General features: G+C 40.6%; 1 protein-coding gene across 6 annotated transcripts; it reads left to right on the top strand.

The window, feature by feature from the left end:
* The first annotated feature begins 2,457 nt into the window (after positions 1-2,457).
* Positions 2,458-23,159, top strand: ppp6r2b (protein phosphatase 6, regulatory subunit 2b). Of its 6 annotated transcripts, none has more exons than XM_044194733.1 (27): positions 2,462-3,152; positions 4,183-4,326; positions 4,719-4,891; positions 5,034-5,184; positions 5,293-5,391; positions 5,757-5,943; positions 7,147-7,284; positions 7,373-7,438; positions 7,570-7,682; positions 7,772-7,885; positions 8,104-8,224; positions 8,535-8,696; positions 8,792-9,022; positions 9,130-9,194; positions 9,284-9,399; positions 9,527-9,612; positions 9,718-9,795; positions 9,886-9,983; positions 10,067-10,124; positions 10,520-10,641; positions 10,767-10,942; positions 11,057-11,207; positions 15,208-15,287; positions 17,178-17,388; positions 17,610-17,633; positions 18,524-18,670; positions 19,473-23,159. In XM_044194733.1, the coding sequence occupies exons 4-27, from the start codon at positions 5,057-5,059 to the stop codon at positions 19,504-19,506; spliced, it is 2,805 nt and encodes a 934-aa protein (XP_044050668.1). In that variant the 5' UTR covers positions 2,462-3,152; positions 4,183-4,326; positions 4,719-4,891; positions 5,034-5,056; the 3' UTR covers positions 19,507-23,159. The 6 variants fall into 6 exon arrangements, with proteins under 6 accessions (XP_044050670.1, XP_044050668.1, XP_044050667.1 ...); XM_044194734.1 differs by lacking the exon at positions 2,462-3,152 and adding an exon at positions 3,165-3,496; XM_044194735.1 differs by lacking the exon at positions 4,183-4,326 and having other exon boundaries at positions 2,458-3,152; positions 8,792-9,013.
* The last annotated feature ends 463 nt before the right edge of the window (positions 23,160-23,622 follow it).

The following is a 23,622-nucleotide window of genomic DNA, read 5'->3' as shown; positions in this document are numbered from 1 at the left end:
GGACAATACAGGACGGTGTAGTCCCTCATTCGTCCAGGAGTTCTATCGTAGAAAAGGTTTCAGTCGTAGTCATCTGGACACTGTTTTCAGAATCAAGACGTTTCGGCTCCCATCCGGAAGTCATTCTCAATTGTGAAAAAATTGGACGGGAACTGGAAATTTAAGCTACTCTGAGTTACATAAGCCCTGCCCTCAGGAGGGAATCTGCCTGAGTATCTGTTAATAGCTAGTTTCACCTGAAACTGACCTAATAGTTTCAAGATGGCCCAGTAATCAGTAATCAGGCCTATTGTTCTCTGGCTGCATCTACTTCATCACTGTTAAGTGCCTGATTAGCATGTGATAGGCGTGACCAAGGTGATAATACACTCTGATAGACTTTGGGCAGATTAAATCTCAGACCACCATTTCTGTTCAAAGAGGGGTTCTCTTTCTTCACAAAAATGGCTTCCTTGACGCCCCGTTCAAACCAACTCTTCTCTCTACTAAGAATCTTCACCTCGCTGTCTTCAAATGTGTGGTTTGTAGCTTTTAAATGCAAATGCACGGCGCTCTGTAATCCTGAGTTAGCGTGTCGTCTGTGCTGATAAAGTCTTTTGTGAAGTGGCTGTTTGGTTTCGCCTATGTACCGTTCTTTGCAGTTTTCCTCACTGCACTGAATGGAGTAGACAACATTGCTCTGTTTCTGTGTGGGTAACTTGTCCTTAGGGTGAACGAGTTTCTGTCTTAAAGTGCTGCCTGGTTTAAAGAAGACAGGAACATCGTGCTGTCTAAAGATCCTTTGTAGTTTTTCAGACAGTCCAGATACAGAAGGAATGGAGACACCGTTCCTTCTTGGTTCAGTTACACTTTTGTCCTGTTTTTTGGCTCTTTGTTGATAGCCCAAGTAGGATAACCACAGGCTGAGAGTGCATTCTGGACATGCCTTTCCTCTTTCTTCTTACCCTCTGAGCCTTAGGGCACTTCTTTCGCTCTGTGTTGTAATGTCCGGATTACACCCAGCTTGTGCTGTAGTGGATGATGTGAGTCAAAGGGCAGGTATTGATCCGTATGTGTTGGTTTCCTGTACACTTCTATCTGGAGCTTTCCGTCCTCTCCTCTGAGAGTAGAACAATCAAGAAAGGCCAAGCGGTTCTCTTTCGCATCCTCACGCGTGAACTTGATGTTGGGGTCCACCGTATTAATATGCTCTGAGAACGCTTCCAAGTCTTGTTTCTTGATTTTCACAAAGGTGTCATCCACGTAACAGTACCAATGACTTGGTGGTGTGCCCGAGAACGAGGATAATGCCTTCTTCTCAAACTGTTCCATGTACAGGCCACAATGGGAGAGACCGGAGAGCCCATAGCACAGCCGTGAATCTGTCTGTAGAAGTGTCCCCGGAATTGGAAGTAGGTTGTGTTGAGACAGATGTCTAATAGTTTACATATGTGTTCAGGTGTAAGCTTGGTCCTTTGCTGCAAGGTGGAGTCCTCCTGCAGTCTTCTCATCACCGCTGTCACTGCTTCTGAGGTTGGGATGCAAATGAACAAGAACACTACATCATAAGAAACCATAACGTCATCTGGGTCCAACTGGAGATGTTTCACTTTGTCCACAAATTTCTGTGTGTTTTCCACATGATGTACTGTGTTCCCCACCAACGGAGCCAAGATTGTAGTCAAATGTTTGGCTAAGTTGTATGTGATGGAATCTGTGCTGCAAACGATGGGTCTGAGTGGAATATTCTCTTTATGAATTTTGGGAAGGCCATAGATGCAGGGAATGGCTTCCCCAGGGTATAGTCTGTAGTACAGAGGCCTGTCTATCACCTCCTCCTTCTCAAGCTTCTGTAGACAGTCTATAACCTTCTTCTTGTAGCCATTGGTTGGATCGCTTTTAAGTTTTTGATATGTGGTTGTGTCGACACAACCACCTTGTTCACTTGCATCCCAACCTCAGAAGCAGTGACAGCGGTGATGAGAAGACTGCAGGAGGACTCCACCTTGCAGCAAAGGACCAAGGTGAAACTAGCTATTAACAGATACTCAGGCAGATTCCCTCCTGAAGGCAGGGAATTTCCAGTTCCCGTCCAATTTTTTCACAATTGAGAATGACTTCCGGATGGGAGCCGAAACGTCTTGATTCTGAAAACAGTGTCCAGATGACTACGACTGAAACCTTTTCTACGATTGGACAATACAGTACAAAACCATGAACCTCAATCTGACATGTATGTATATTTATTTACTTTATTTTTTATTTTATTTAATATTTTTTTTGTTAATAATATTGTTCTTTTATATAATATTTACTGTTTTCATTCATTACCACTACAACAGGTTAGGTTTATTATTAGTAATATGTTATACAGTATATGTCATTATACTATACATTATACTATATTAAGTTTATGTATCCTTTTTACTACAAATACATTTGCGTGTATCTGTATACATATGTGTATTTGTTCTTTTCATTTCTTTAAATATATTTTCCCATGCACGAATGGATGTTTATGTATCTTACACATTGCAATGACACTGTAAATTGAGCATCTTTCACTAAAAAAAATCTTTTCAAAAAAGAAAGAGAACGACAGTCCCTAAACACTGTCAGGTGTCCATAGCCAGAGACCAAAGCAATTTCTTGTAATACTGAAATAATTTGTTTTAAATTAATTTTGTTGCATCTTCTTTACCACAGTTAGAAAATTAAAGGGAGTTTACTTTTCTTACACAGGAAGGTTTTGTTTAAGAGTTATGAATCTGAATATCACATTTTACTGCAGTAACGTTACTTGATGCCGGATCACCCAGCTCCTGCCAGCAATTTTCAGGGTGACAGCAAATAAACAGAGTCGGTACACAGTTGATGGACAGCCGAACTTTTGATTACGTTTTAGGTATCCGCCATTTTGATTTTCAAATCTGACAGATTTTTTGTTGCCTGCCTGCTGAATTATAATTTGCACAGTGTCAACACAGCCGCTCGGCAGGCCAACCACCGCGTAACGGCACTGTAAATGACATCGCAACCGGGAAAGGGTAGTATCATCAAGCTAACAACGCAGTCGTGAATAGCCAGCTATGGCCTCCGGGTGACCTGACAGCCAAAGTCGTCGAGTTGCCGTTCAGCTTGCAGATGACTACTGATAAAATGATGGATAAAAGGTAACAGTCGCGTGTCTTTTGGGAGAAAAAAAAAGTAACCTAACGTAAAACCTGTGCGAGCTGCCTCGCTGTCAAGTGGTCGGAGGACGGTAACGGTAACGCTAGGTCTGAATCAGGAGGACATCGTCCCACCTACCCACGCAGCAGTGATAAACGACTGACCAATGTTAGCTTTTGATCTAAACACGGTTTGCTACCTGTACCGTATTGAAATAGTTTGGTAACGTTAGCAACACGATTGAAACATTGCTAGCGGGCTGGTTTACAATCTGCATGCAAGGCAAGTGAAAGGCACCGTCGTTAAGCATTGGAAACGTTACCTTTAACGTTACTGACAGACAGAGGTTGGTAACAGGACATAAGATAACGTGAAGTTACGATAACTGTCTGGATAAGCGAATTCATCTTAATTCACGCTGATATGACTGTTACCCTGTTGTAACGTTAACTAAGGTTAATATCCGTTAATAGCTAACAGTAACGTTAACCGTTGCAAGCTGATGCTTAGGACACTAGAAAGGCCTGTCTTAAAGCTGACCATGGTCGTGCTGTTGTTTGAAATGTAAAATCAATATCTAACATTAGCTAACTTATGGGGTAAGGATGAATTCCTGAAGTTCATAGTCTGAGCTCTAAAACACCTGTTTGTTTAACGTTAGCCTCAACATGATTATTGAAGGGATGAGTACACTAGGGCAGCATACTTTCAGAGATCGTTAATGTTGTGCAATCAGTTTGAATGGTGCTTAGAAATTAGCAAGTTATGTTCAAGCCTCATTTTACGCTGTTAAACGTTATAAATTACCCACCTGTTCAAATGTTGTGACTGCTTACTTTCATATATCATATCATCATAGATCATATTCATTTTCATGCGGGGCCTTGCCCACAATTTAGACAAACACATGTTTTATCAGCGGCATGTTCACCATAGGAATCAACTGTTCAATCTAATGGACAATGGACTGAATCATAGGCCAATTTTATTAAGATGGATTCTTTACTGTAACTGTAGTCTGATTTGATTCAGGGGGATGTAAGGTGAAGATCCCTCTCTAAAAGCCATTGGTCAGTGACTGCTCCTGCCTGCATCATATAGTGTTCAGCTGTCATCATCGCCACACTTCAGTCTCAAGTTTGCACTTTGTTGTAACACAGATGTCAGCTAATGCAAGTAAGTAAGTCAATAGTCCTCCCCCAACTCCCTGGCTGGCACATTTGTTTTCTTTAAACACAAGTATTCATATGACACACTGAAGCTAAGTGTCTTTCTGCAGGGGATTTGTTTTGTTCAACATTATTCTTACTCCAGTCGTTATTTGATGATGTAACTGTATGTGCCAGGCCATTCTCAAAGCAAGCTTGGTAATGTCAATACAGATGTGCAGCACTAATTAAATTACAGTTGCATTGCTTCCTGCTCTTTCCAGAGAGGAGTGCAAGCCTAGTCTCTGCACTTAGGCTGACTTTAACTCATCTTCTACTTCTAAAGAAGACAGAGCAAATCTTCCTGGAAATGATTGTGTAACGTTTGTTGTTTCTCATTTTCTCATTTCTCATTACCAGGTCGAAGCCAATCTCTCCTGTGTTTGTGTGTCTGTTGTTAGTATGAGTGAAGTGGGTGTGTTTGTGTCTTCATTGAATTTGCTGATGCTAATTGATGTCCAGGCCATGCAATGTCAATAAAGCAAATGACTGTTTAGCAAGATCTGACTGAGGATACTACTCCTTGTTCAAACGTAAGAGCATACATACATACAGTATATTGTATCACAAAAGGAATTGTTCAGCACACAGTAAAAAATGGTGCCATTAACTTGTACATGTATGCTACGTGGGCATGATACTGATCACCAAGCCACATCCTCTTTGGGTCAACAGTGTACGTGCCGGTGACATCAGCCATGTTTTGGAAGTTTGACTTACACACATCTTCTCATCTGGAGGCTTTACTGGATAAGGAGGATGTCACGCTCACTGAGCTCATGGACGAGGAAGATGTGCTGCAGGAGTGCAAGGCCCAGAACAGGAGGTCAGTTTATTGTTAGCTTTAGCATATCAGCAGCACATTAATATTATTACATTTCAGTTTCCAGTAATTCCTGCTGGTGCTTCTTTTCTCAATATTCTGGATTTGTAGACTTCTCCTGTTCTTGTGCCATGACCAGTGCATGCAGGAGCTGGTCCGCATGATTACTACAGAGCCCCCTGCTGGTGTAGAGGAGACCAAGCGCTTCAAGTAGGTGGTTGGGTAGAATGTGCTGATGTAGTATACTGTATCCAGGAAACAAATGTGTTTTGCTGGTGCTGCACTTCATCTCTTACCTGCCATTTTGTAGTAAAGATGAGAGCTTGAGTGGGTTAAGATTTGTGGAAAAAAATGGTTCTTGATCCAGCTATTTAACAAAACCATTGATTTAAAATGTAAAACTACTTAATTGTCTGTTGGACAATCAACCTGTCAAAATCAGCACAATCCTGTTCCACAAAATATAGTTTTTCTCCAGTTCACTGTAGCACACTAAATGTAATAAGGTAGAAAATAAGAATTGGTTTCTTTTCTGCTGTGTTTTACTGCCAGGTGTGTCTCTTAATTTATTACAGGTATTCAAATATAGCATGTGAGCTGTTGACATGTGATGTGGGAGTGATCAATGATAAGCTAGGTAATGAGGAGCCTCTGCTGGAAACTCTGTATGCCTTCCTGGAGCAGCCGTCCCCACTTAACCCCCTCCTGGCATCTTTCTTTAGCAAGACAATTGGGAACCTCATCACACGGAAGACTGAGCAGGTAACACAAACACACACACACACTCACACAGCTAAATCAAAGGGCATGCTCAGAGAAGATGACAGCTATGTTTTTGTGTTGTCGTGATTTAATTCACAAAGTGTGTGGGGTGCTTACAGCAAGATAATGGAAACTACTCACACTAGGAATTACTCTGATCCAAGATTGCTGTAAAGTTTTATTTCTCTTGAAATGCCAACACGCAGATGTTCAAACACACAAAGCAGTGCACATAGTTCAGGTTTTACCCTGTTAGTGGCAGGGCCTGAGGATGTCAAGGTCAGTAGGCCTGTCCATCTGACCAGCTTGTTAGTTCAGACCAATATGTCTTGAAAACTGTCTCAGAAGCTGAAATTTGAAATTTATATTTATGTTCCAGGGGGATGATTTGAAATGATTCTGGTGACCACTGTGACCTTGAGCATCACTTTGGTCTATGATGCTTAACTCAAAAACAAATCACTGGACTGAATGAAAGTTGCTGTGGATGTTGTTGCCACTTGTATACCAAAATCAAGAGAAAAACATATTTTCTCTCGTACCACTACTATTAGTGATATTTTCATTTTTATGTGTAAAGGTTTTGAATGTAATTGTTCACACAGCTATATACTTGCTTTACACTACGTATGTATGCTTATATGTGGATAGTAATTGTATAGAGATGTAAAGTTTGCATAATCTATAGTTTGTGATTATGTGTGCGTACTTGGGTTTAGTTAATGCACTTCTCAGATTTAATGTTGCCAAGTGGCCCTTTGAAACAAGGCAAGGAAACTCTGAGGACACCTATCTTACCCAGAGGCAGCTGCTTGATACACCTGCTGGTAATGAATTGATTGACATTTATTGTTGGTGACATGTTTAAAAGGCTTGACCCTGAAGCTAAATGAGTATTGCATAAGGCATTGCTGAGATGTCTGTGCTGTACGTAGAAACTGACATATTAAAAGAGCATTTGTACTTGCATGTGCAGATTTTAATTTGTGCTGCTGAAATCACTGAAAAATTAAAAAACTGAACAGCAACATGTCTTTCCAGAAACAATATCTCACTTACTCACAATAATCTTTTTTCTATCTAAAAAATAATCCCAATGACAACTTTTGACAGCCAGGTCACATGTCCTTTTCTTAATTTGAGTCTGGACAACAATTTTCAGTCTTGTATTTTGTGTCATGGTGTTTCCTCTGATTTGTTCAGGTGCTTAGTTTCCTGCGACGGAAGGAGGGATTCCTTTCCTTGGTCCTGAAGCATATTGATACATCAGCCATGATGGATGTGCTCCTAAGACTTATCAGCTGTGTGGAGCCACCCCCTCTTCGGCTCGAGACACTTACTGTATGAGACAAATGGACCAACATTCATACTTTTACACAGTACATGCTAATATTGTTTGCAGTTGTAATGTGATACTTTTTCTCAACAGTGGCTGAATGAAGAGAAGTTGGCCCAGAGACTCATAGAGCTCATTCACCCTGAGAGAGATGAAGAGGTAGAAGGGCAATTCATTATTTTTATATTAACGAGTAACTAATTTCTTTGATAAAACATACTATCACTAGAACTCACAGACTTTTGAATAGACAATTTTCAATATGTGTATTTGTATTTTTTCTCTCACAGAGGCAGTCCAATGCATCTCAGACTTTGTGCGACATCATTCGTCTGAGCAGAGACCAGGCCAATCAGCTCCAAGAGATTTCACAGCCTGACCCTTTGCTGACTGTGCTGGAGTCGTAAGTCAGACAGATACACACACACAAACACGTTTGCACTCTCTTTACAGGATGTGGAGATGATGACATACTCCATTGTGTCTCTGCAGGCAGGAGTGTGTGGAGCAGTTGTTACAGAATATGTTCTCAGGAGAGAGTACTGAGAGCTGTATCATCAATGGGATACAAGTTCTTCTCACATTACTGGAAATCAGGAGGCCTGTGTGAGTGTGAGACTTTAAAGCAATTTCAAACTGTGTGTAAATAAAACTGTCTACTTTATAAGGATCGCTAATGTCATTTTTCATTTGACCCCTGGCCTCTATTATTTTTCTAAAATTGTCTCCAGTTGAAGCTAGTCACGTCTCACTCGTGTGACCATTTATTAAACATTTTATCTGTCCGTTTCCTGTTTTATGTGTTTGGTGTGTGTTTATGACAGGGTGGATGGTGTAATGGATGCTCAGGGATTTGAGAGAAGTTACACTGTTAACAGCAGCATTTTGTTGGCCATCCAACCACACCTGATACACTTCCACCAGCTACTTCTGGAGCCACCCAAGGTACATAAACAAAGATATAATCATCTGTAGGTCCTTAATATTAGCAGTTGTAGTGATAACATGGTACACATGATAAATACATGAAGAAAGGGCTTGTCCCACACCAAAACTCAGAAGGACAAGCTCTTTCACTTGCAGAGGGAGAGAACATGCTACCTTGTCAAGCATGTTCTCATTTTTGCTGTGCAACAACCCCTTTCTTCAGTGTTTGATTCTCTGCCATTTAGATAATCTATACAGTGCTTGCACTAAAAGCACTCTGCTAAACCTGACTGTTGTTTCCCAAATTCTTCTATCTGTGCACTTTTAGCGAAATCCCATGCTGACTAGTCTGGGTGTGCTGGAGGAACCATTAGGGAACACACGTCTGCATGTAGCCAGACTAGTGGCCTCTCTGCTGTATACCAGTTCTGCTAGCCACACGGTCGTAGCACAGGAACTCTGCCGACTCAATACAATGGACCTGCTTCTGGTGAGATGAGCAAACATGCTGCATTTTCATAGTACAATGTTGAGAAAGTGGCAGATGTTAAATGTCCCATTGGAAAATGTATGACTTTTTTTCAGGACTTGTTCTTCAAGTATACATGGAACAACTTCCTGCACCTCCAAGTGGAGCTTTGTGTTGCTGCCATCCTCCGGCCCTGTGCCCATGAAATGAGACTTCAGCCTGGCTTGGGATTCCAGGAAAAATCAAACCCTCATCAAGATTCTTCACAAGAGCAAGCTTTGACTGAAACCCCTTCTGAACCTCCAGTCACCCCTGAAAACTCTGCACATAATCTAATGGTGACTCATGTAGGTGTCTCTGCTTGTGTTTGAAGCAAGAGGCTTAAGTGGCATTTGATATACTGGTTCTTTTTTAATTAAAGCAATTGATTGACTGTATCTTTGTCTCTCACAAGTTGTTTCAGCACTGCCACCTTGTCCAGAGGATTCTAGAGGCTTGGGAAGAGAATGATAAAATACAGTAAGGAACTTTGAAATTAAGGCATGATGTTGTTTTTGCTGTAGGCTGTAGCCTATGGGGTTCCCTAAGTGTGTTACTTCTGTGTTCAGGTCAGAAGGTGGCATGAGAAGAGGGTACATGGGACATCTGACCAGGATTGCCAACACAGTAGTCCACAACCTGGAGAAGGGCCCGGTTCATACACAGATTAGTAGCCTCATCACAGGTGTGTGTGTGTGTGTGTGGAGATGTGCACTCACATTCCTATGTGGAAAAAAGTGATTATAAAACAAGGAATTCACCCACTCCACTTGAATATTGTTTTCTTAATACTGTTGTGTTTTTGGATGTAGATCTCCCTGAGGACTACAGAGGGCGCTGGGAAACATTTGTGGACCAGACCCTGTCAGAGACCAATAGGAAGAACACCATAGACCTGGTGAACACACACACATGCTCATCTACAGTATATGAAAGCTGTGTGTAATTACACACACATTCAAACTCCAAATGTGCCATTGTGTGGTGGTTTTTCCCTGTCCAGGTTGGCAGTGGAAACCCGTGCCCTTCCTCAGAAGATGATATGGAGAGCCCCTTCCCTAAAGAACTGACTCTACAGCAGGTACCCATACATAAGAGCAAAAACAAAAAATATAGAGGGCTTCTGTTATCAGAGATAGTAGTCTAATTTAAGTTGTGATGTGTTTTTTAGGCCTTTTCAGACTACCAGATCCAGCAGATGACAGCTAACTTTGTGGATCAGTTTGGCTTCAATGATGAAGAGTTTACTGATCATGACGACAGCATTGGGTAAATTAACTTACATTACTCTCTGTATGACAGTGAACTACTGTTGTTGTGTGTCAGTTGAGTGATTTCTACTGTTATTGCAGGGCAACGTTTGACCGAATTGCAGAGATCAATATCAACATTGATGCAGGCCAGGACAGTGTGAGTTTATTTAGATTCTTCATACAAATGTATTCCCTCATTTGTTCTATGAAGTTGTATTTCTGTAATGCTTCTGGGCTGTAAATGTCTTTGTTAATTCTTAACATTGCATCAACGAATTTTATGGCCACTAGGGGCCAAAAAGAAAAAATCAAAACAACCTAACAAACACACAGCCACCATATAACACCACCTTACAATTGCCTACTTACTCATCCCGCAGACAGGTTTACCCTCCTTTTACATTACATTTGTTTCAATGCTAAAATCAAAAATATTGATTAATTCAGGTTCAAGGTTTAGCCTTCATCTTAGCATTTGTTATGCAGCATTATGAATAGTGATGTACACTGATTAAATGTAACACATTTCATTTGTCCACCTGTCCTTTGCAGGCTAATACAGCTGTGTTTGAGGCCTGCTCCAAGGAGAGGATTCAGTCCTTCGATGATGATGAAGAGGACATTTGGGAGGAGAAAGAAATCAACTTTTCAACACAAACTAAGTCCCGTAACAGGTAGACACACTACAGTAAATACAGATGCTCTCAACATTATGTTTTGGAATGATTTATTTCAACATGTATGTGAATTAATTGTGTTTGCTCAATCAAACATACTAAAATATTTTGTTTGATTCAAGGTTTGGTGGGTCGCGATCATCCAAGAGCCAAGTAGCCAGTAAAGCTTGTGATAGGACAGCAGCTTCTGGCGCTGAGGCCTCTGACAGAGCAGCAGAGTCAGATTCTGAGGAGGGAGAGGATCTTAAAGATGCCCTGGATCCTTTCTCAAGCCAGGGCCAAACCGAGGCAACAAAGAGTGAGAAATGTCATATTGTATAGTAATGCATAATTGTTTTAACTTATATGTGAGGACTAAAGCAGGTTTTGAGCAAGTGTCTTATGAAGAGTGTGTGGTGCTTTTCATACTTAGGCACTGGCTGGATAGCAGACTTTGGGGAGGTGAACTCAAAGGCTCCTGCAGCAGGAGCGGGCTTTTCAGCCTGGGACATTCCAGACTCCCAACCAGCTGCCGCAGAGGAGAAAGGATGGGCCAAGTTCACCGACTTCCAGCCTTTCTGTTGGTGAGTCTGGGTGTGGTCTAAATATGAGGATCTTATTTGAGAAATTGCCTTAACCCTTAAAGACCTAGAACAATTTTCAGGATGTCTGACTCTCCTGTATTTATTTTGTTTTTCTAACCTATTCCAGCAGTCAGCATCAATTGCCATACATCATTTGATTCAGGAGAGCCTTAAGTTTCAGCCTGGTTCATTTAAAGTCCCAATTTTACATTTGCTTTGTCTGAGAATGGATGAATTTACCAGAATTAAAAAAAAAAAATGTGTTTTTTACTGTGAACTCAGACAGAAAGATTAATTTTTGTCTACATCTAACCTTTCCTAAGCAAGTTACAGCCATTTATTATATTATCCTAGGCGTTTTCAGTGAAAAACAGGTGTATTCCTATATTTCATTTACTGACCATGGATGTCTCCAAAAAAGTTCAGAGAGTAAATAGAAAGGTTATTACTGTAAAACTTAAATTAAAAGCCGAGTCCCAATTAAACGCAGAGTCCCATTTACTGGCTGGTTGTGGATAGACGTTTTGACAAACGTCTCAATTAGACGCCGGGTCTGGTTTTTATAGAAGTACTTTGGATGTATAAAACCTCTTAAAGCCCATCGCGTCGCCTGCTTGAGCTAGTTATAAGCTGCTTAGATCATGCATACAAATATAAATGTTTAAACTTTTGTCAATATGGAAATGCTACACATTGTTAAATCGGTAAGATTCTCCACAATTCAGTCAATCAAATGTGCAACAAAATACAAATAGTCTAAATGATCTTCACAAACTATATCCAAAGTATTTATATTATATTACAATCAGACTGGATTCAGTCAGTCAGGATAGTCCTGAGTTTTATGTGCCTTGTGACTCCCTGCCGCTATGCCACTGACTGAAGCAGTTTCTGTGGGCCACAAGACACAGTGCCACATCACATTGCGCACTCTTCCAAATGTAGCGCTTCTTGCAGAGCACGCAGTACCGCCGCACCTTTGTTGCAGTGTCTGCTAACTTCCATCTCTCAAATGAGGAACTTCCCTCCTCCTCCTCCTCATCCACACAGGCCAGTGACTCAGGTAAGCACTGTGCCCCTCTGGGTGGCACATCACTGCCTTTTGGGACTCGACATACCTCTGCAGACAGAGGAGCTGTCTCCATGAACTGGCTGTGAGACATGGGCACTGACTCTGATGAGACATATCTGTACAAAATATAGCTGTTGCAGCTATGTCGATGAAGTGATACAGCAGTGTCCTGTACCACCTGTTGGACCTCTTGTGCACGGAGTAATACCGGAGAAGCTGGTCAGAAAGGTCCACACCAGTATTTGTTGTAGTCCACCACACAACAATGTGCTGTGATGCTTTTTTTTCTGCCATCTCCTAGTTTCCTTGTCATGCACGCTCCTGGTGACAGTATCTCCATCAAAGGCTTGGTGTATGGTAGAGCACACAGACACTTCTCTCCTGTCCATCCATTTCACAAACAACAGTTGCTGCTCTCTGATCCATCAGATTGAGCCCCTGGGGTTCTGTGATATCAGTGCATGTGTTTGTTTGTTTTTGGTACATTCCTGCGTGAACTGTGGAACGTACCACATGCCACAAAACCCTTGGCATACAAATCACTGAAAAGGTTTGGGCTGGTGTAGAAGTTATTAACATACAAATGATAACTTCTCCCCAAGAATGATGCATCCATGAGGCTGCTGACAACATCATGTGAGAGACCCTGCCCTGAAATGAAATGCCTATTTCCTGTGTAAATAGCACAATTGCTGGTATACTCATTGCTAGAGTCTGCAAGCACAAAAAGCTTCACACTCCACTTAGTTGGCTTGGCCTTCATGTACTGTCTTAGTCCAATTTTGGCTTTCGTGGCAACCATTCTTTCATCAGTGGCAATTTGCTTCCTAGGCTGCCACAATGCCTTGCATGTCTGTTTTATGGTGGAGACGGTGAAGATAATCGTAATCTTCCTGTCATTCTCAATGTCATGTTCTGGGTTGCTCATGTATATGGTTCTGCTAATTGCCATGAACCTGTCTCTGGTCATTAGGACTTAGGTGTGATCCCTTCCTCCAGTAGTCTCTAACTCTTGCCATATAAATCATAAGGCCCACATACATCAGGAATTTGACAGGCTTCAGCTCTTCCCTAACAAACATCTTTCCCTTAGCATGCTCCTTTTCTGCATTAATATTGGTGTTGTGACAGATCATCTTGACAGCTTTGTCACAAAAAACTGTCTGAAAATGTGTGCAGGAGAGTACGTTACACCCACAAAACTCTGTAATCTAGGGGCTCTTTTGGGGGAAAAGTGTGGAAGCTCCTGGACCGTGTCTTTCACCTCAGGTCCATTCCACCCAGCTCCTGGCTCCTCTGGGGCATGAGGTGTTGTCTCTCCCTGCCCCCTTTCTGGGTATGGTGTGGTCCTCTGTCTCCTGTGCTGGCAGCCTGGACCCTCCTGGACACATTCTTCAGTCTCAATGTCTGCAGGAGGCATGCTGATGGGGACAGTGCATCCCCCCTGTCATCCTCTGGACTAAAATAAAAAGGGAAGAAAATATACAGATGTAAATGTGTTCAAATTTCTTTTTATTCCTTTATTGCTTTTATTTCTCCAGTGGGTTTGTCATCCTATCTCATATTCACACACACACACAGACTTCAGCAACTGAATTGTTATGCAATGCATCTAAAATAAACAACCTTATAACAATCTACAAAAAGGGCAAGTCTGATGAAGCAATACGTTGCTTGCCATGTCTTTTACTGAAAATAAATAGAACACTGATCTAGTGGGTCTTGAGCTTTGTTAGTGTGCGGCAGATTTTTTTGACTTGACCTTTATAACAAAATTACGGCAAATGGCCATCAATTAGAAAACTCTAAGGAAGGATGTCTTCGAACGGATCGATTCCCTGGCTGTACTCCTCCTCGCTGCACCAGCTGTCTGCATCAGAATCTGATGGTTCCACTGCAACGTCGCCTAGTGACTTGGGTGTGTGTGCACAGTCATTTTGCCATCTTGTTTTTGCTTTGGGTTGCGCTCTGTCGTGCAAATCTTAGTTTCCCTCTGTGTTTATTCAAATTTTCAAAAAACTTGTTGATTGGTGGTTCAAAAGTACAACACCTACGTTGATTGGTGGAGTAGATGATGTCATGGAGAAATGTAAGCCTGGACATTAAAGTTTTGAACCAATCGGGACACGAGGGTGGCACTTCAACCATTGCCAATTGGCTTAGAAAAAGAAAGTACGTGGGTTTCCTTCCGAATCAATGCTGCAGAACATGACGACATAACAACGTTCACTACGGAGCCTCTGAATGTCTAAACGAGGCACATGTGATACCACTGAAAAGATGAGAAAACTCCACTTTACCTGACTTTTTAAAGCATATGGATAAGATTAGTATTTGGTGGGTTTTGTCTTTGAGGGTTAAGCCATCTTAAAGCTTAGTTTTGATAAAACTATTGTGATAATATATATACTAATAATAATTTTGCATTACCCTCTCAGTAATTCTAAAACTAAACATTGAGGTTCTTTATTGAGCCTCAATAAAAAAAGGCTCAGTAAAGAAATTGTGGTGACAATTAATTGAGAATAAATTACATTAGAATAAATATCATGATACTTTGCCTATATCACACAGCCTTAGACTTAGAAGTTGAAGAATACAATTAAACTGGTGATTCTCTCAGCATTGACAATTTTGGACACATTCTGAGTAAAAAACACTTCAAAACTAACAATAAAGAAACAATAGAAAAAGTAAATTATTTGTATTTAATGTTGGGACACATAATGCAAGTTGGCATCTGTATCTGAAATTTATTTACAGCTTGAAGTTAAACAATATTTTTTTTTTTTTTAGCACAGGCAACCATAGACAGCCACTATAATGGGGACGAAGTCACCCTTAAATTGCAATGGCTGTGTGTCAGTAGTTTATTGGCTGTACTGTGTTTTCTGCAGGTTTTCTTATCTGTGTGACTTATGTCCCCAGCTCTGAAACAGGCCCCAGATGCAGCTCTCCGGTGGACTCAGAGCTCAGCGGATCAGACAACACCAAACCAAACCAGAACCGTAAGTTGCTGCAGCATAGCTATTTGAGTGATAATATAAAATGTAAATGTTCGTTAATACAATTGTCAATCAGACAAAATGCTAAAAATGCCCCCAATCTCCATCATTGGTATACAATGCCTATTCAACTCCATATAATAATAATAAACTTTATTTACCACAGTGAATGATAAAATACATAAAAACCAATAAAATAAACAGACAGCTCAGATACAAGATCAGGATATGCTTTCCGATTAAAGTGAAAGAAGAGAAGAAGATGATTTTCTTCGGGCAAGTTGTTCCAGAGCCCTGATGGCAAAATCTCTGCCCCCCTTTGTTTTCATCCTGGACTCAGGAAGAGACAGACCCCTGCCTGAAGATCTCAAACTACATAAAGGTTCATAGGGGATTAAAAGGTCTAAAATGTAATCTGGAGCCATGCCATGAAGAGCCTTAAAAGTAATCAATAAGATCTTAAAAATGAAGCCTAAAACAAACAGGGAGCCAATGTAAAGAGGCTAAAACAGGTGTGATGTGATCATACCTCTTGGTCCTGGTTAAAGCCTAGCAGCCTAGCAACACTGATGAGCAGTTGGCACCTGCCATCAGTGTATGAATGTGTGTGAATGGGGTGAATGTCATATGTAGTTAAAGCGCTTTGAGTAGTCAGAAAGACTAGAAAGGCGCTATGTAAGTACAGTCCATTTACCATTTACAAATAAGATGAGAACTAGTTTAGTGCAGTGCCAGATATGCCCACCCAGTGCCCCAGTCTATCTAGAAGAATGCCGAGATCAATAGTGTCAATGGCAGCACTTAAGTCCAGCAGCACAAGAATTGAACACATGCCCGCGTTAGCGTTCATTAAAAGGTCATTAGTGACTTTGAGAAGGGCTGTCTCAGTTCTGTGGTGCAGACGTTGGAATTGGAATGTGAAAAAAATATTAAAATATCCTAAATAAATAAAACCACATAACCAAAACAAGAAATGAAATGGACTCTCTGGCTCTGTTAACAAAAATTGCACTTAAATAAATCTTTAACATTGGCCACAGGGGTATAGAGAGTAATTCATTCCTTAACAGGTAGTTGTATTGCCACTTTTCGTTGCCACTGTTTTTAAACAAAGTCGACATACCAGCTTTTTCATGTTAATGGGCTCTCTCTATTTGGCTTAAACCCAAAATGTTCCCACACCGGAGCTGTGGAATGCGGCATTGAACGAAGTCCATTTGGGCTTGTGAGTGTGCGTGTGTGGGTGTGTGGAGGAGCTGCCTGAGCCCCGCCCACGGTGAAACTCCGACACAGAGAGCAGACGACGAGAGGAGAGAAGCAGCGCGACCAGAAATGACAGCAAAACGTGTCTCAGCATAGTTTTTTTCTGTTCATTCAGCTTAGGCGCTGTGTAAAACCACTTAGGCACTACGCCCCAAGTCTTATATTGGTAGGGAAAACCCTGCTTTTTATTCTGGCATCATGTTGGCTAAAATGTTGGTGACATTTTTATGTAAACAAACACGCATGTAAACACAATGGGCAATATCAAGGTCAGCAAAAATGATCATGTCCATATATCGTACGATAAGTCGATAACTAAATATCATGACAGGCCTAAGTATGGTTACTCTTTCATTAAAATGTACAAACACATCAATTGTGATAAGTTGTCACGATTTTGGAACAAGTTTATTTGCTCTGGTTTAGAACCTGGGATCTTTTAGTTGGTGAACTCTGCTGAGATAAACCCAAAGAAAAGTGACAGTAAGGCTTATAGAGTCACATGCATTTGGCAGATCTTAACTACTGCCTCTCAATCTTTTACCTCTGTGATGAGTTGACTTCTCCAGTGACATGAGCACACATCCATGTTAAAGTCTGATGATTTCTTCTATCTTTCACTCTCTGCAGCGTGTGTGTGGAGTGTGTGTGTGGCGAGAAAAGCTCCACTGGTGGCATCAGACAGCTCTTCCTCCAGCAGCTCAGACAGCGATGAGGAAGAAGGCAAGACAGAGTCTGCAACCAGTGAGACGGTCACCACAGAGACCATCACCACAGGGGCTGGCAAGGAGACCATTCGGCTCACCGTGGACACCAAAAACGAGAGGGCAGTCTTCAGCAGGTACACACGCTCACAGTCAAATGATGTGCAGCTGCTGTGTCTCGATTGGTGTAGTGTTTCCCCCTCTCCTATTATACTTTCAAATACTTTTATAGAGCCCTTCCTTTCCTTTCCCCTCCAAACTTTTTCCCACACAATTTTACTTCCACCTTCTCTGTTTTTCTTCTGATTTTGCCCTCCTCCTGTCTGTCCCCTCCTTTCTCATCTGCCCTTGACTCCAGAGTATTCAGACCAGCAGTCAGACGGTATGTTGTGCTTGAGGTCCTCTGCTCTGGAGTATGGAATGTTTTCCTGAAGTTGTATGAAGGATTTTAAAGGCCAGCATAAGAATAGATGTGCCACATGTTTTTGTTTGCTTGTTGCATTTAACAAGATGTGATGTAACAATCTCTTGTGCCGTAATTCAGGACAAGCCTAATTCATCACAAAAATATACTAACCCACAACTAGTGACTTGTGAACCTCTGTCCCTATGCCAGGCTTATCCCATATTCTCAACATGACCATGTAATTGTCAAACACCACAGGTCTCAATGACAACTCGCGGCATGAAACACTCTACTCAGCATCATCATTAGAAATCAAATGGTGGTTTGTTATCTTATGCAATTACACCAAAAGATGAGAGCAGTATATGACCACTTAATGTGGTTATATAATAGAGATAATTCTTGTCTCAGTCATAACATTGATAGAACTCAACTTGATATGATTTGTTTTCTTTCAGAGGACCCACTCTACTAACAGTATGTCAGATAGCATGCCATGAACAGCAGTTGCTACCAGTCCAACATATCAACATTCTAACAAATCAATACATATAAGTTACTAACAAACAGTGCACCTACGAGCATGTTTCAATTAAATAGATTGTTCTTGTAATTTGAGAGTAACTACCTTAGCACAAGCCTTAGCAACTGTGTACCCAACTCACTTTGATTTTGGTCAGTCACAGCCAGCTATTGGAAGCACTGGCCATTACCATGCCCAGTGCGTACAGCTGAAAGCAGACAACTGGTGAAGTTCAACTAATAGCAGAAAGTAGCGTCTGCAGTTTGTTTTTTTACGATATGAGTTCAGGTGACAACCCCTGGCTCTCCTTCTAGTTTGTTACAGCTTTATTTGTTTTATGCAGTGAAGCAGATAAGGTGCCAGTGGAGGGACTCTCCATCAAAGACAAAGGGAAAGGCAAGGAGAAAGAAAGCAAGAAGGGAAAGAAACATGGAGACTGTCCCAGCCCAGCTACCGCCAGCCCAGCTACCCAGTCCGCTTCTGTCACACAGTAAGTGTGTGTGTGTTTGTGTGTGTATACAGTTGAATAAAGTCGGGTGAGATCATCACACAAAACAGATGCTTCAAATCCCTGGTTAAAGCACCTCCCAAGAATGAGCCATATTACATGACTCCAAGACAAAGTGTTTTCTGCGATATTAAAATTGAATTGCATTTGTACCAGTATGGTCTACTGGTACAAAAGGAGTGAAGCCGTCTGTACTTTCATTAGTTACACCTGTGCTTTTCCTGAAATGACAAGTCAAAATGTATTGCTATAAACACTGAGTGGTCTTAAAACTTGGGTAACAACCTTTGCGAAATGCTGTACATTTGTGTGTATGACAACCACAAATGAACTAATGAATATTGTTTAAAGGAATGTTTCAGTGTTTTATTGTCATAGTTATCTTAATGTATTGAGAAAAACTTATTTTTGAAATGAAACTGAAATTAGTGTGCCCATAATGTCCATTATAACAAGTTAATAAAGTAAGACCAATGCTTTAAATCCCTGGTGGGGCATCAAGGGAGATAAATCAGCTGTTTTAATGGAGAACTGTCTATTGAAGCTAAGAAAAAGTTGCCAGTGGTCTGTGGATTATCCTCACAAACGGGTCTTTTTTCTCTCTTTAAAAGAGATGTTACTGATTTCTTCAACTGTAATTTTTCTGTCTGTAAGTCTCAGTGGCAGATATCTCAAAACCTTGGCAGATAAAACCAAACTTGTCTGAATTTTCCTTTCTGTCATTTTCATAATGTTCAGAATTTTGTAATGTTTTTATTATTGCTTATTTTTGTTTACCTTACAGAGAGACAGATCCCTCTGCTAATGGACCAGCTTAACGACGCAACACAAGCAGACACACGCTTCATGCCTGTCCATTCAACACCCAGTCATGCCACCTTTGCTTCCTGCTAGCAGCCCTCCAATGCCCTTTTTTGTGTCTGAAGAATGGGAGATCCTCAGTGTTGAGGTCAAACAGCCCTTTACAGTATGTATGCTGGATAACACAAATCTGCACATGGGTACTATTGATCTCTCCTGCACCTTCATGATATAATTACAACTGAAACGCTTCCAAGAGGAATGTGTGTTTTAAAGAACATTTTGTTGTGCCAGACCCCCAAAGCCAAATTGTGTTACATATGAACTATTTCAAAATGTGATTTTCCCATTGAACTTGGGAAAGTGAAAACACTCTTATCTGTACTTGTTACCAGCTGTGGCACTTTAATCCTAAGAAAACAAATAAATAAGTCTGAAATTTGACCTTTAATAAATTCAGCATCAGAATTTCAGATTGCTTGAGCATGTCTGTTCTCTGGGCATTAAATCACAGCCCAGATCATTTTTCTATCAGAGCATTTGACTGTTTACACTTTAGTAAAGAAAACTGTATTCAAATAATCAGCCAAGATTACAAAAGCCAAGATGCTTGCAAAGCTAGCTGCTATTTTGTTCTTCAGCATTTCAAAGTACATGCCAGGCAGACATTTTATTAGTGCAAATGTGTGAGTGATAATAATTTGGCTTTTTTCATACATCCTACCTAAGTCATTTCTCAGTCCAAGTAAGATTTCTTTGCTTTTTTTGTTTATGTGGAACATAAATACTCTCTTTTTGTTAATTTGGAGCATCAGATTTTGGAGCATCATGTGTCACTTCCTCCTCAAACCTCTGACAGATTCATGTAGATTAGAGGTGTATGTGCTGTTGTATCCGTGTGTGTGTGTGTGTGTGTGTGTGTGTGTGTGTGTGTATGTTTGAGCTCTGTCTGAGGTACAGAGTGCATTCTCAGGTCAAAGGAGGTCAAAGAGGTATGCAGATACAAAGAAAGCACACCTGTGTAACACACACACACACACACACACACATAGTGCCCCATGTATACACAACCAAATCTATACACACATGCAAAAAACAAAAACAAAAAAAAACCACAAGACACAATGACGTGCACATACAAATTCATATCACCCTCAGAGCTGTTTAAATGTAATATTGTGAAATTTGAACCTGTATTAGGTTGTGGCTATTCTTGGTATCATGTAAACGTAATATAAATGTAAACAATATATATAAACATTATATCTATTTTTGGAATAAATCCAATGTATGGAAAGGCAGTTGTTTTGCAGGTTGCAATGTGTGTATTGTATGTGTATGTTGTACCGTTGAAATGAGGCAATAATGATGTCTGTGTTTCGGTTACCCCAGCATCAGTTCCTGTTCCTCTGCTACATGCTTCCTACATGGAGGTTGGGGAGTGTGCATGTGCGTGAATGTCGGTAGTCTGTAGTATGTCCTCCGTATTATTTACTTAAAGGATAATTCTGGTTTATTAGAACTTGGGTCTTATTTTCATTCATCAGTTTTAAACAAAATACCAGGTTAACCAATTTTATTAGGAAGAGAAACCAAAGGTGAACATTAAAATAATAACAGAACTGTCCTTCACAATGGACTGCTACAACCTTTACCTTTTAGTATATAATTTGTTCGCACATACTTGTCCTATGTAATGAGGAATTATTGTCAACTAGAGCTGAAATTTGTTGATTAATCCAATAGTTGATCGACAGACAAATATTAGGCAACTATTTCGATAATCAGTTAGTCGATAGTCATTTTTCAGGCAAAAATACCAAACATTACATACAGTACATAACATTTCAGCTTCTCCATAAAGATGATTTGCAGCTTTTATTTGTCTAATGTTATAATAAACTGAATATCTTTGGGTTTTGGACCATTGGTCAGACAAAACAAGCAATTTGATGGCATGACTTTGGGTTTGTCTCCAAATAAAGTTGTTTCGATAATCTGACTAAACTGCTGGTTGTTTAAAACCTGTTTGATTGGACTTCATGGACTTCATGTTATTAACATTTAACTTGTACAATCTAATCCTAAACGATAGAAATCATGGCGCACAAGACCAAAGTGGTAATAAACCAGTATTATCATTAGTGTTTGCCAGACAGTCATGCTTTATTTTATCTTTCTCCTCGTCTCTCTCTTTCTCAGGGCAGGAGTTGACTTTAATTGCATATATGCCTATGGAACAATTTACATAGATTATTGTATTTATTTTGAAAGCACTTTTTCAAGAGGCACTTTTGGTTTATATTTGGTGGTGTCAAGTGCCACCACATTATTCCCCTCTCAAAGAGGTTGGAATGTTTGACTTGAATGAGTGAATCATGTAAATACTTTAGTAGATACTTTTTTCTTCAATGCTTTCTGCCAAAGTGTGTCTTCCCACCAGTGTACAACTGGGTTTCATATCTGTGAAGTAGCCTCCTTTCTTGCAATGGTCTTACAGGTCTAGATTTATCTAAAGCAGTCTTTGTTTGATCCCTCCGTCATGTATTTTTTTTAGTCATGCGATGGAGTTATCCACAGTAGGAGAGGATGCCACACGTCAAAGAAAGAGTTTCATTCATCTTAGATCACAGATATTTAGCTTTTATCTGTTGAGCACTTTGAGCTGTTTGAAGTGGTTTGAAGCATTGGTTTAAGTCAGGGTTAGAGGAGAAAAACAGGGCTGTTTTTTGTCAGGGTGTGTATGGGGTCAGAATATGTCATCCCGCCTTTCACCAAACCTAAGCACTGCGTCTGACCCTTACCTTTTGGTGTGTGTGTGTGTGTGTGTGTGTCTCCCCTTAACTTTGCGAGTGTGGTGCGTGTGCAGTGTAGCTACGGGTATGGTGTGATGTTATGCATAATGGCATGAGGTACAATACAGTCATCTTTAAGTGCCATTAAGTTTGCACATTAGCCTCATTCACCTCATTGGGTATGTGCTGTATTGTACAGTGTATCCCCAAAACTTTAATTGAGAGACGATGGGTGTTAAATTGTTACTTCATCCCATTGTCTGTTACTTACACTGAGGCCATTTCAAAGTTCAAAGGTCCAGTATGTAGGATTTAGTGGCATTAAGCGGTGAAATTGCAGTTTGCAACCATCTGAATACCGCACGTCTCACCCTCCCGTTCCAAGCATGTAGGAGAAACTATGGTGGCAACGAAAAACGCGAAAGGCCCTATCTAGAGCCAGTGTTTGGTTTGTCCGTTCTGAGCTACTGTAGAAACATGGTGGTGCAACATGGCAGCCTCCGTGGAAGGGGACCCGCTCCCTCTGTAGATAAAAACGGCTTATTCTAAGTTAATGAAAACACAACAATTCTTATTTTCAGGTGATTATACACTGATGAAAACATACTTATTATATCCCAGTAATGCCAATAACGCCTCCTAAATGTTACCCACTGGACCTTTAAATCTTTCTGTGTATGTGTATGTGGGGGAAGTGGTGTGAAAGACAGCCATGTTGTAGAATGCCTTTTTTTTTTTTTTTTTTTTTTTTTTTAGTGGACTGATGCTGGTATTTTTTTTGGGGGGGTTGTTTTTTCATTTAGAGAGTAATGTGTTACCTGTCGTCAATTTAGCTTGTACATTCAGATATGAATCTAATAAATATGTCAGACCTAGATGAATGAGCCTGTGTTTGTCTCATATTTACAACAGCCTGCAGTAACACATAGACATACAGCACAAACAGAGAGAGCAGGACTTGGTCTTTGGAAGCACAAATATGTTTACCTTAGGGGCAGGTGAGCTAGTGGATTATGTTCCTTACTGTATGTCTCCTGCACATGTAAGCCACACTAACAATTACTGCTCCACCCTCACACCGTCAGTGTCCACAGTGTAAACATAATCCTGCCTGTCACATAGATCTTAATGTGCGACAGGCGGAGGTGAAATTCTCTTTCTTCTCCTTCTCTTGTGTTCATACACTTCTCATATTCACACTTTTCAGCTTGGAGTCTTATCTAGTATATATCATTGCGCTTTCACTGTGGGTGTGTGTTTTCATTCCTTGGCTCAGATACACCATGTATGTCATCGCATTCCTCTGTAGTTTACAAGTGGAGCACAGATACTGAACAC

This window comes from Siniperca chuatsi, linkage group LG4 (genome assembly GCF_020085105.1).
Source record: "Siniperca chuatsi isolate FFG_IHB_CAS linkage group LG4, ASM2008510v1, whole genome shotgun sequence".
Classification (NCBI taxonomy): Eukaryota; Metazoa; Chordata; class Actinopteri; order Centrarchiformes; family Sinipercidae; genus Siniperca; species Siniperca chuatsi.
Note: the sequence above shows the minus strand (reverse complement) of the source record. Positions and strands in the feature narration are given on the sequence as shown.

What these genes read in the sequence shown, in the direction of transcription:
- ppp6r2b (XM_044194732.1), top strand. Translation starts at nt 5,057, where the DNA reads ATGTTTTGGAAGTTTGACTTACACACATCTTCTCATCTGGAGGCTTTA. An exon ending in TGCAAGGCCCAGAACAGGAG is followed by an intron (nt 5,185 to 5,292) that starts GTCAGTTTATTG and finishes CTGGATTTGTAG; the next exon opens with ACTTCTCCTGTTCTTGTGCC. An exon ending in TTCGGCTCGAGACACTTACT is followed by an intron (nt 7,285 to 7,372) that starts GTATGAGACAAA and finishes TTTTCTCAACAG; the next exon opens with TGGCTGAATGAAGAGAAGTT.